The 13947-nt window shown below is 34.1% G+C and overlaps 1 protein-coding gene across 8 annotated transcripts in view; it reads left to right on the top strand.

Annotated features, from left to right (window-relative positions):
- Ankrd28 (ankyrin repeat domain 28) overlaps positions 1 to 13947 on the top strand; it is a 182804-nt gene that overhangs the window by 109136 nt on the left and 59721 nt on the right. For 4 of the 8 annotated variants that reach the window (XM_013515633.1, XM_013515634.1, XM_005387448.2 and 1 more), the window contains 3 exons: positions 4401 to 4471; positions 9223 to 9423; positions 11190 to 11277. In XM_013515633.1, coding sequence (XP_013371087.1) covers positions 4401 to 4471; positions 9223 to 9423; positions 11190 to 11277 — 360 coding nt within the window. The remainder of the gene's footprint in view (positions 1 to 4400; positions 4472 to 9222; positions 9424 to 11189; positions 11278 to 13947) is intronic. The other 4 variants (XM_013515636.1, XM_013515637.1, XM_013515635.1 and 1 more) reach the window with 1 other exon arrangement.

Raw genomic sequence — 13947 nt, 5'->3', positions numbered from 1 at the left:
GAGCCATTATTAAATCACAGGTCTCTCTTTAAAAAAAAAAAAAAAAAAAAAAAAAACACTTTTTGTATGAGTAAATTATTAAATGAAAAGTGGGGTTGGAGAAAGTAGGGTTATAGTTGAAGTTTTCTCTATAATTTAACTACAGTGCCAAATGGGTACAAATCTGCTTAAGGTTATTCTGCAGTTCATTTTTACTTGCGGTGTTATTGTTTTTAATATATGAAATAAAAAATCCCTTCTCTACCTTGAAAAGGTAGAGTCCAAATTCAGGTAAGTATGTATAAGTATAGGCTTTGGCTGCTATTTATCTTAAGGGAAAGTTCAGTTGATTTGTGGGGGGAAGGAAAATTAATGAAAAAATGCTTAATATTCAATTGTACGTAAACATTTTGCACTTAGTGAAATGTACTTCTAGCACAAGAAGGGTTACCTGTAAATATGAATTTACTGTGTTCAGTTCTTTGCAATGCTTTCTCCTACCAAAGGATATGCCATAGCCAGGTGTAGTCATACACCTGTAATCCCAGCATTCTGGGAGGCCGAAGTGGGGGGATTGGAAGTTCAAGCCCAATCTAGGCAACTTATCAAGAACTTCCTCAAAATAAAAAGGCCTAAGGATATAGCTCCTTGCAAAGATGCAAAGGCCATGCAAAGGCCATGGTTTCCATCTCCAATATTGCATCAGAAGGGTTGAAGGATATACCAGTAACGTAATAGTAACAGGTAAGATAGGGTTGCTGTTTTTTTTCTGTTTTAATAATTTGAAAACTGAAGAAATTAACCTCTTTTTCCTGACTCATGATCGTCTTTATAACCTACAGATATCTTCTGCCATGTGTAGAGTATGTGAGGATGCCGCCAGATGCTGTTGCATTTGTTTTTTTTTTTTTTTTCTTTTCTGAAGACTGTTTGTGTTTTAAGTGGATATGATCCTTTTTTTTCCCCCTCCATCACCATCCTCATTGTTAGTCTTGTGGCTAGTTTTCAATAGTCTGAATGAGGTTTTAGACTAGTTAACTTTACTCTAGAAATGTCTTCCATTTCTAGAATGTCTTTACAAGTTAATGTGGATATTAATATATAGCTAACATTGGAGTGCTGTGTTTACCGTTAAAGAGTTCGCTGAAATGGGCTCTGGGATTCTGAACCTTTAGAAGTGTATTGCCATGTTTGTGGCTCTTACATTCTATTTTTATTTTGTAGGAACAGAGCCAAATGCTGCTCTTATAATGTGTACTACTGTGTCTTTATTAATATGTGAATCACATATTAACTAACCATTGTACACAGGAGGTATTGGAACCCTCAGAGATTTCTTAGTTGGCCTCCAGAAAGTTAAAACATTTCACTAGTATTTTTAGAAGAACCACATGATTTAACAAAAGATGACTGTTTTCTGAGAAAGATTATGATCAGAGGCCTAAAATTCCCTTGTGCAGATATTTCTGCAGATAAATATCTTTGAATCAAAAGAAGCAAAATTAGTTAACCAAATAGTTAGTAGGAGTTAGATGTATGACATGTCCTCAATTAACCACTAGTGGATTCATTGTCATAATCACTTGTTTTGATAAGTGATTTCTGGTTATATTATTATACATACAGAGAAAGAAAGACTAATCAATGATCACTAACTTAAAAAGACAGAATGAAGCCAGCGGGATTTTCACTTTGGTCTCTGACATGCATCATTAAAATTGGATTTTCTTCATGTAGTTATATATCTGATAGTCCACATTCAAAAGAAGAAAAACCACTTTTTTTTAACTTCTTACTTTACTATTTATTGTTACATTACTTTTTTTTTTTGTTTTTACTTGAATCTGTTTCTTGAAATGATTTTAGTGCATCCTTTTTATTCTTAGATACATTTCTCTTTTTGAACCAATGTTTCAGTTTTAAATTTATATATATATTAACAAGTAACAGTACATAGTTCCCCTCTATGCCATTTTCATTGTACACCACCACCAACATACAAGCATGCACTCTCATTCCTTTAGGGTTTCCATATGTATGTAAAGCAAACATGAAGAGATATATTTCTTCCTTTTTATACATAAAAGAATATATTCATGCATTTATAGCTTTTTTTTTCATTTTTTTATTAGAGTTGGGTGGGGATAACAGCCATATTCTATGCTGTTGTCAATTAGTATCCTAACTCAGACTTCTGAAGGCCCTTTTTAGCACCTCTTTCTTTACCTTTGCTGATCCAGTGCTTGACCTTCTACTGTGTGTAAATGTATATGTACATATAAATAAAAACTACAGAAAGAGACATACGAACTATAGAGAATCATCCAAGTCATAATAAGCAGATAATTGAGAAATTGTAGGACCCATGTTTCTGTATCTCCCTTTCACTCTCTGTAGGGCTCCAGACTTCCAACCTGTGAAGATTTCAAATGTTTTTCTACTATCTACATTCTCCCTTACACCTAGAACAAATGCTGACCTTACTGTATTTAGATTCTTGGTTAAAATACTGACAGAGTTGGACAGATGTTTATTACATGAACACACAGTACTACTGTTGATCTGCAAGGGTCTGTAGTTCAGTGATAGAGCACTTGTCTAACATGTGAAGGGCCTGAGTTTATAAGCACTGCAAAATTAAAATTATAAAACATTTTAAAATGACTCTACTACTTCCTCTGTTTATATTCCTAACTCCCTTTCTAAGTCTCTTCAGCATTCTTGAAAGCTCTTACTAAGTATGTTGTGTTCTGTAATCAGTACTTTTTGTCTGTTGACTAGCTCTTAATTCCTTCAGTGGCCTCACACTATCACTTTCTGCAGAAAACTCAACTACTCAGAATTTTAACTGCTGCATTTGTGGGTATTTCCTACACCTCCATTTTACTTGTTTTCTTGTTCAAAGCGTTTAAATCTGCCTCTAGCATAGTTGTGCTGTGTGTACTGAGTTTAGTATATTTTAATCTTTGTAACACTATTATAATACCTGTTATAGATTAAGAAATCGAGGTGCGGAGGGACCGCACAATTAGTCAAGTTCCGTAGCTAGTAATTACTGGCACTGTAATATGAAGTCAATGCGTTTGATTGTCTCCTGGATCCTTACACTTAAACCATAGAATAATGAAAGCAATAGGAAATACAAAAAGACCCGCCCTTGGTTCTGCCATAATTGACTCTGATGTTGGGCTGTTCATTTTATCTATTTCATCTGGTTGGGGTTTTTTTGTTTGTTTGTGTTTTACTATTTTCTTTCTTGGCACTGAGAATCAAACTCAGGGCCTTGCACTTGCCAGGCAGGTACTGCACCGCTGAGCTACATCCCCGGCCCATATCTGTTCCATCTGTACTTTTTTTTTTTCTTTTCTGTTAGACAGGATCTCATTATGTAGCTGGGGCTGCTCTTGAACTCACTGTGGTAGCCCAGGCTGGCCTCAAATTCCTGCCTCACTAAGCCTCCCAAGTGCTGGGATTACAGGTGTGCATGACCACACTCAGCTACTTCATATGTGTGTTTTCATCTAGGAAATAAGGAATGCATTAGAATTTGGGATCTAAATCTAGGATTACTTGTAGGACAGGACCTGACAGTCGATCATGAAAGCTATTTTAGAAAGAGCTATTTCCTATCTATTTAGTTCTATAGATGGTATTATGTGCCATTTCTATTTGGATGGGACTTGGCTACCAAATCAGCATTTTTGTGTAAGAGGTATCCTCTTCTTTAAATTATATAATACCCTTTTTGTCTTACTGAATATTTGTATTTTTTGCTTATTGACTTCATGATTTTTCAAACAGCTGTAGAAAAATGATTGAAAAATATTTTTAATAATTCCTTCAACTCTTAGGTATAACTCGGACAGACGTTAGTTGATTCATCTCTTTATTTTTTTTTCCTCAAATCTATACCTATTTTATCCATTTTATATAATAACCTTAGAGTACCATAGTGTTTTTATTATAGTTACAGTATTATTTTGATATTATTTTATGATATGGTAGACTCAATAAAGAAATATGATAGACTCAGTAATGAAGAGCTTAGAATACTGTAGTCTACAGTTTATCTGTAAGTAGTAGTAAGTTAAGTTTGAGTTTTTTAACCCATATTTTTAAGTGGGACCCAATTTTTATCTTGAATATGCTCTGTATAAAGGTGACTTTTCTAGCTTATATATGAAACGATGTTTACTTTATTTTTAATAAAAAGAACTAATATGTTATTGAACAATTATATTAGTTAAAAAGGATAATTCTGTTTTGTAATTTAAGGGGAATTTATTAACAGAAAGCATAAAAATAAATATTTTTTCAATTGTTATTTATCCAATTGGGCTAAATATAGTTATTATTTCAAGAGGTTTATTTAAAATATTTCATGTAAAACATTTCAATTTATTTTCTTCTTCTTGTTGCAGGAGCTAGAGTTAATGCCAAAGACAGCAAATGGTTGACACCTTTACACAGAGCAGTTGCATCTTGTAGTGAGGTATGAAATGTTTTATTAGTAAACATATTGTATATGAAAATATTAAGTAAGCCTGCTTGAGTCCACATTCAAATTCTGAGTTTTCAAAAGAATGAAAAAACTACGGAAATACTTAGCCTGGTCACTTTACTTCAGAATTTGCCTAAACCAAGTAAATTGTTCTGCATCTCCTTTTGTGTGAAAGACCTTTTAGAGAGTCTGAAATAGCCAAGAGTATAAACATTTTATTTCTGGCCCTCCTAAAAAGAAATTAATTTTCTTTTTTGTATAATCCTTCTCCTGGCTTTTCTGTCTGATTCACAGTGGCCTTTTGGACAGATTCTGTTGATTGTAATCAGTACTTTCTCTCATCTGTGTATTAATCAAAATACTGCTTAGATACTGAAGTTATTTTCAAAAAAATATTACTTGTTTATTTTACCAGTTGAAAATATGCATCCTTACTGTATGTGAGGTTTCTTACAGTAAGATTAGTTCCTTCTTGTTTATAGCCCTGTACATTGTTTGTTCATTAAGATAACTGATACTGTCAGATATTTGTTATTTGTATTTTTATGTCTTTCATATTTTGTAGTCTTCATGATGCCTTTACATAAGGATAGATGTTTTGAGGCAGCTAGAAACTACTCAACTTTAAATAGTACTGATGGAGCAAAAACCTAGACATATTAGGGCTTGATTCATATTTGTAAATGATTTAAAATATAAAAATATGTAATTGTATAAGTGAATATTAATCCCATCTTTCTTTAGTTACTTAGAAGTGTAGCTACTGTCCCTGCACCCATTGCAGGACCTGGCTAGGAGCAGGGAGAGAGGGAAGAGTTGGTACACCTGAGCTCATAATCTCTAACGGATAAGCTTATGGATCTTAGATTTGGAGAAAGTAGCTTCATATACCACGTCAACATTTCAGCTATGTGATGTTGGGCAAATCTGGGACACTAATACATTAGCCAAAAAAATTTTGAATTCTGAAGTTGTGTGGTAACACTAATTTTGTAGTTAGCCCTCATAAGTGTTTTTCTTTAGGTAAAAGCAGTTAAATAAACATTGCTGTTATGGAACATACTAATGTTAGTTTAACTACTCATTTTTCAATGTAACTCTTGTGAATATGGCCATTAAAATTAAGAATGTTTTACCCATATTAAGTTATCAGAAAGTGTACTTTGAAAAAAATAAATAAATAAATAAATAAAAGAAAGTGTACTTTGTATATTTGCAGAGGTAAAATAAACCAAAAATTCTTCAAGAAAAATTAATGTTTAGAGGAAGATGGCAGGTTCTGCCCATTGACTTGACTTTACTCAGTCTGAACTCAAGGACAAATTATAAGCTTAGAAACCAGTGGTCTTGGCAAGTTTCTTAGTCGACTCTTTAGTCTCAAAATTACTGAGTTGTGTAGTACTGATACTGCTCTACAGGATTGTGGAAAACAGCTATAAATTGGCGGTATTCTATGAAAATATAATTTCTATAACCCTAGAACATCATTTTCTGACTTTTTACTGTTAACAAATAAATTACCGTGAGCATTCTTTCATGGATCTTTTTTATTTTCTTATGAACAAGTGGAGTTTAATTGTGGGATTCTAAGCCTCTAGGTATATATTTGATTAGCTGATTGATTTCCTGAGCACACTGATGGGGGTTATTGGTCATCTGTCCAGTCTTTTGCCAACCCTTTAAGTATTTCCCAACATTTCTGATCACTGTTTATTTCAAAAACAAGCTGTTGGTGATTCATAAATGATATTTTGTTTATATCTATACCTATTTATACTTTGTAACACTTTCCATGTACATTAGTGTATTGTGCCTTACAGCAAACTTGAGAAGAGTGAGAAGCAGGTGGTATTTCCCCCACCTTTGCAAATAACACCAGGGGTCAGTTTTACAAAACTCAAATAGTATCCACTGTGAATAATAGAACTGAAATTCTATTTTGTTTCTAGTCCTTTACTTTTTCTTTTGTGGTTTGGCATTCATCTACCAAAGATAGGATTATCACTGTAGAGAGGAAAGTTTTACTCAGTTTAATTATGATTATGTTGCTTTCTGTTGAGGGATACTGAATTCCTTGGATTTCAACTATGAGTCTAATTAATGTGGTGGAGTAAGATTTTTCCTTGTGCTGCTGGAAAATAAATCTTTTAGAAAAGAAATGCTTAAATTACCTTAACAGCAGCTTTCACACTAGATACAGTTACAGCAAAGACTTTGTATATGCCTATATAAAAATTTTTATTAGTACATGTTTGCAGTTCATGCAGTTTACAATCTTCTTTGGGAGTGGTTACATGTACATACCATAAATATTTTAATCCCTTTCCCTTCCCCATTCTTCAATTTCCTTATCTCATTTTTTTCTTGTTGATATTATTGATCTTAGCTCATGTTATAGCATGTAATATTTACATTAATTGAGGTTATTAGGTTCCTGTACGTGTCATATCTTTATTCTACTTATTTCCCCTTCCCCTCCTCATCACCCCACATGCTTTTTCTCTTGGACCACTTCCCTATTGCAAGAGATCCATTGCCTATCATTTTACCTATCTCCTTCATTATTTTCTTTGTACGTTTTCTCACTCAAATGAGAGATACCATATGGTATTTAAGCTTGTATGTCTAGTTTATTTCACTCAACATTATATTTTCCAAGTGCATCCATTTTCCTGCAGGTATCTCAAATCTGTCCTTCTTTATAGCAGAGTAGTATTCTATTATATATAGGTACCACATTTTCTTTAGCCAACCACCTATTGATGGGTATACAGGCTGTTTCCAGGACTTCACTATTCTGTGTTGCACTGCTGAAACGTTGGTATGCAGGTGTCACTGTAGTGTGATGCCTTAAGCTCTTTGGGGAAGATACCTGGCAGGGGGATCACTGGTTCATATCTTCTACAATGAAAGCTACAGTACCCTGAGAAAGGATATTGAAGAGGACATCAGAAAATGGAGAGAAATCCCCTGCGCCTGAATAGGCAGAATCAATATTGTCAAAATGTCCATACTCCCAAAACTGTTACTCAGATTCAGTGCAGTCCCAGTCAAAATACCAACATCGTATCTTAAAAAAAAATTTCTAAAATTCATATGGAATCATAAGAGACCCAGATAGCAAAAGCAGTTTTGAATAACAAGAGCAAAGCTGGATGCGTAGCAATACCTGACTTCAAGCTATACTAAAAGCAATAGTGATAAATATGGCATGCTACTGGAATAAAAACAGACACATAGATCAGTGCAATAGAACTGAAGATACAGAAGTTCCCCTGACACATTTAGCTATTTCATCTTTGACAAAGGGTCCAGAAGCACATGTTGGGAGGAAAGGTAGCCTATTCAACAAGCGGTACTGGGAAAAATTGGTTATCTGTGTGCAGAAGATTAAAACTGTACTCATATCTCTCACCATATATTAAATTAAAATCAAAATGGGTGAAAGATCTAAACATTAAACATTAAACCCTTGAAGACATAAATGTAGAAAAGGATTTTCTAAACAGAACCTCAATAATAGCAAGAATCAAGAAATAGGATTATATCAGACTAAAAAGCTTCTGTATAGCAAAAGAATCAATAAAGTGAAGAGACATCCTACAAAATAGGAAAAGAAATTTACCAGCTACTCTTCAGACAGAGGATTAATAACATCTAAAATGGGGGGCTGGGGATTTAGCTCAGTGGCACAGCCCCTGCCTGGCAAGCGCGAGGTCGTGAGCTCGATTCCCGGTACCGGAAAACAAACAAACAAACAAACAAAAATCTAAAATATACAAAGAACTCAAAAAAAAAAAACTAAACCACCTAAAATTAAAGATCCAGTCAAAAAATGGGCAAGAGAAATGAACAGACATTTCAAAGAGGAAGAAATATAAAGAGTCAACAAATATATTTAAAGAATATTGAACATCTCTGGCCATTAGAGAAATGCAAATTAAAGCAATGTAAGTTTTCATCTTACTCCAGAAAAAATGGCAGTCATTAGGAAAGCAAACAATATCAAATACTGTCAAGGGTATGGTGCAAAAGGAACCTTCCTTAATTGTTGGTGGAAATGTAAACTAGTTAAATTATTATTAAAATCAGTATGGAGATTTCTCAAGGAACTATATATGCCTTTTTTAAAAATTAATGAACAATACCTAGTGATTTTATTTTGTAAGATACAGCATGTGTCTACTTTGAGAAATGTTTTTAATTTTATATATTCAGTGGCAAGGTAATCTCCTTAAGACTGTTCAATGGAGAAATTAATTGTATTTTGCTAACTAGAAACAAGGCAGATATTTTTGAGGATTATTTGTCAACATTTCTTTTGTCTTGTACATCTTGATAAGGATTGTTGTATCTTTTAGTGGGAAGGCAGGGAAAGGAAATGTCTTTTGAGACAGGGTATTGCTATGTATGGCTTTATGCTTACTTTGTAATTAAAGGTGGCCTCGAATCCATGGCTATTTTCTCTGCCATAGCTTCCCAATTGCTGGTAAGATTATAGACTTCTGCTGTCATGCCTAATGGCAGTGTCTTAATACGTCCTTTTATGACTCTGACTGCTGTCTTTAAATTCAGAATATTTTGTTTTCATGAGTAAATTCCTACTTATTTATACCAACTTCTATCAGAATTTTTTTATTTCCCCAGGAAATTTTATTATCTTCATTTATATTTTATAAATGTAAAATTTCTGAAACTGTTAACTAATTTGTCTTTTCTGACTTTTGTCTTCCAACATTTAGGAAGCAGTTCAGGTACTTTTGAAGCATTCTGCAGATGTAAATGCTCGAGATAAAAATTGGCAAACCCCTTTACACATAGCCGCTGCTAATAAAGCTGTAAAGTGCGCTGAAGCTTTGGTACCTCTTCTTAGTAATGTCAATGTGTCTGATCGAGCAGGAAGAACTGCATTACATCATGCAGCTTTCAGTGGGCATGGTGAGGTAGGTGGCATTTAATTAGTGACTATCTTTACATTCTTCTAACCCTTGGTTATTAATGAATGCGCTTGGTTATTAATGAATGTGCTGTTTTTAGCCATTCATCAGTCCATAGTAAAAGCAAAGCAAAATATGTCTTGCTCATTGACGTTTCACTTTGCCTTTACCAAATCTTCAAGCTTTTTCATAATAAAACTTTCCCAAATTTAGATATTTTTCAGAGATATTGCCCATTTACTTGAATTTCATAGTCAACTTGGAGTGATTAAGAACACTGCCAACTGTAATACAATTCAAAATATGTACTATCATTGTAGAAAAAGTCACTTTGGAAAGACAGCAGTTTTGTTTTTCTCTCAGAAAGATAGTAGCAAAGAAAGACAGAGTTTTGAAAATATTTTCGTACAGTTTATTGTCAACATTTAGTCAGGAGCATCCTTTAAAGACGGAACCATCAAAAGAAAATCATTTTAAAAATTAGTAGTTATTTATATTCCAACGGGCATTGAATTTTATGCGTGAATGGAAGATTTATATAAAAACCAAATAAAATTAGAACTTTTGAGGCCAAATTGCTGTGTCATTTTGTTTTGTTTGTTTTAAGATAAGATCTCCCTATGTGGCCCAGACTGGTCTCAAACTTCTGGGCTGAAGTCTCCCGAGTAGCTGGGGCTGCAGGCACACACTGCTATGATCAGGTCCAGGTCTTCCATATTTGCAGACCCATCAGTACAAAGAGATTAAGTGACATTGCCGTATTTTGATGGCTGGAGGCTAGTGGCTACAATGTTCTATTCACTGTACATCTCTGATTTTACAACATAAAGAATCCTTTCCTTCGTTGCTGGTCACAAAATGTGCTGCTTTTGAAATCTGCAATGCCCCTCAATGAAAAAATTATCGTAGCTGGACATGGTGGCACATGCCTGTAATCCCAGTACTCTGGAGGCTGAGGCAGGAGGATTTTTGTGAGTTCCAGACCAACCTGGGCTACAAAGTAAGTAAGCTCAAGGCCATTCTGAACTGCACAGTGAGACCCTGTCTCAAAAAGACCCCCCCAAAAAAATTATTGTAAATATGATTGGATATAATTATTGTTCTTGGTACATTATGAAGTAGACTATATAATGTCTATCAGGTTTAATCATATTTTAGATACTACTTATTCCTTGAATTAAATTTAAGACATTTCCAATGTGAGAATGCTTTGCATTTTAATAAATACTTGGGGCTACGAATAGGAATAAACCCTCTTGTTAAAAACTCCAACTTTAAACTTTACAGATTTTTACTCAGTTGTTTATAAAATACCAGGATGGAAAAACAACATCTTGGTACTTGTTAATTGGTTCCAGGAGGCATGACAAATACCAAACAAATTGTTTTGGCTAGAAAGGGTCATGAGTCATGAGATGATCAATACTGACAAGTTTTAGTTTGTGTGTCATGTACCAGGACAAAATTTTTGTATCAAAATGCTTCCAGTACCAAATTCAACAAATTTCAAAGCAGTCAAGTACCAGTGTGTGACTGTACTGATTCCTGACTTCAGTAATAGACTGTGAACCCTTTTTCATACTTTATCCTGTTACTATATTAAATGGCCTTCAATGTTAAATCTAGCTCCCACCATTATACAAATGCACAGTACCACAGAGATTAAGAGGAATAGTCATGACAAGGAGTGTTTATGAACAATTCTTCTGAACTTTATTTATTTATTTTTCTACTTCTGAATTTTAAAAAGGAAACTGTTTTCTTTATTCCAGATGGTCAAACTACTCTTGTCCAGAGGTGCCAATATTAATGCTTTTGACAAGAAAGATAGGCGTGCCATCCATTGGGCAGCATATATGGGTATGTACTTTTTAAGTTAACTTTTTGATGTTAGGAAAAGTTGTATATTTTAGTTCTTGCCATTTGCATAACATTTCTTTTGTATAATGGAAAGTTACACCATATCTTAGTTGGCTGCCCAAATGGAACCAGCCTGGTAGTGGAGGAGGTTTGCTACAACAGGAATGCACTGGATTCAGTTCATCTAAAAGCTGTTGAAATTAATTTTGCTTACTTTTAAAGGGAGAGACATCTCAGACACAGGCCTAGAGTGTTTAATTTAGGATTGTTTACTAAAAGCCCATTTTATTGAAGTGTGAAGGTATGTTTACTTCATACTTATTAAAGTATGAAATAAAAAGATATGTTTTTATTGAAGTATGAAGGTATGCTTATTAAAGTATGAAGTAAAAAGGTATTTTTTATGGAAGTAGGAAGGTTCAAGTTATGAACCTTCACTAAGAAGCCTATCATTTTGGGCCAAGTGTTGGGTTAAATATGCATCATCATGTTTGATATTTTTTTGTTTGATTTCTATAATAGTAATTTCACAGAAGGAAACTGAGGTTTAGAACAAAGTTTTCCTACTAGAACATGATAAATGTATTTTTGGAAAATCTTATGATTGCACTCTAAAACTAATAGAGCTTGTGGGAAAAAATAGGCTTGGAATAGACCACCTATGCAGTTTTGTGATCTAACAAAAACATGAATCAATTCTTAGATCTTAGAATATCTTATGATGCACAAAAACAGCATTTCTACTGTGCTATAGATGGTAAGATCGTGCAGATGGAAGTAAATCTATGAACGTGGAAGAAAAATAACCTGCCATGAGCCTATGAATATAGATATTCACTTTTGAAGTTTCTTCAAACAAAACTGGAAGAACTCCTCCTCTTGCTGCCATGGTGTTTAGAGCTTGTTTTCTTCCCGCCAGAGGTTGCAGTTCTGCTTCTCCTCTTTTGCCACCTGTGGCTTGAAAGAACTACAGATGAATTATCCTATCTTCTGTGTGATCCTAGAATCATTCTATGATAATACTGAGTTCAAGGCCAACTTGAACTACATAGTAAAACTCTGTCTCAGATTTAAAAAAAAAAAGATACAAGTTTCTTGGGCATCCTATAATTTGGAGACTGAATATTCTATTGTAGTTTATTCTTCAGAACTGTTCAGAAACAGCTGGTCTGTAGGCTTAAAACTATATACCTTATAATGTTTACCAGAAAATATTTTCATAGTAAGCAGTGTGCATCATGCCTTTACTTCCAATGAATTAGGCTTAACAGCTGTTTTCGTGAATTGAAAACCAGAGTAATTTTGTGGGTTGTCTGTAGTTGAGCTTCCAAAATAGTAGTGTATTTTAGTGGCTTTGTTTTCACTGATCTACCAAGTATCACTTTTCAGACCTCTTGATTATGGTCAAAAAAGATTCTGTGTTTGCTGGGCATCACTATATGTCTTAGTCCATTTTGTGCTGCTGTTACAGAATACCTGAGAGTAGGTAATTTATGATGGACACATTTATTTTCTCACACAGTTCTAGAGGGCTGAGAAGTCCAAGATCAAGGCACTAGCATCTGGTGAGGGCCTTCTTGCTGCATAATAATGTTGCAGAAGGAATCACTGGTATAGGACTAGAAGGGATCACTACCTCCATAACCGCATTACTCTATTTGTATGGACCTTTTATGGCTCAATCATCCCTTAAAGGTCTCACTTCTTAATAACTATTTTAGTAAACTTTGGGGGAGACACATTGCTAAAAACACAATACTAAAAGGGGGAAGCTATTGACTGGTCACTGGTTTTAAAGACAAGCCTAAGTCCAGACCATTGTCACCTCTTAGAATCCATCAACATTAGTGTAAGAGACGTTAGGGATTGCATGTAGTCTTCTTATAATTTATTTGTCACAGGCTTCTTTATTAGCCCTAGCCTTCCTCCCCTGTTTGCACGCCCTTAATTTTAGAGTGCACCTTGTGTGCTTATGCCACTATGAAATTCTGTTTTCTATACCCATCCCTTTTCCCAAATGCATCGATCATTTCCCTGTCCTTGCCCTATACTTGCTTCATTCAAGGTCCCTTTGCACATTCAACCTTTTGTGTTGCTTTTAGTACTTTTGGCTTTTATCCAACCAAATTCTGCCTCAAATTTCCTTACTTTGATGACTGACGTAAATGATAATAAATATTGTTTTGATTAACAACTCTTTCTTGAAGCAGTGTGTAATGTGAATGGACATGAAATATTTTTCTCCTCCTTTCCCTGAAAACATAAATTCTAACATAGTTCATTTTCTTATACATTCATGAACAGAAGAAAATATAGAGTTTTCCAAATTCCTAAATGATAGTGATTACATTTATCAAGTTTATACTTCACTAATACAAATTTTTAAGAGGATGTTACCACTGACTGCTAAACTATATATATATAAAATACATATCCAGTGGATGCCATTCTAAAAATAACTATGTCATTCTATAAATGATAAGGCCCACATTCTGTAAATGACAAGTCATGCACTCATGCACTTGTTCTGGCCTTAGTCCATCTAGTTGCAGTAGTATCATTTCATATATAGAGAGCTAAGATAATTATACTGTTAATTTCCATTAGTTCATTGAAGAGAATGGGTTGTGCTTACATTGTTTGACCAGTTTTGCATACCTGTATCTTGTA

The sequence above is a fragment of the Chinchilla lanigera genome, unplaced genomic scaffold (genome assembly GCF_000276665.1).
Source record: "Chinchilla lanigera isolate Chin_1 unplaced genomic scaffold, ChiLan1.0 scaffold00029, whole genome shotgun sequence".
Lineage (NCBI taxonomy): Eukaryota > Metazoa > Chordata > Mammalia > Rodentia > Chinchillidae > Chinchilla > Chinchilla lanigera.
The sequence above is the reverse complement of the archived record's forward strand: the minus strand, read 5'-3'. Positions and strand labels throughout refer to the sequence as shown.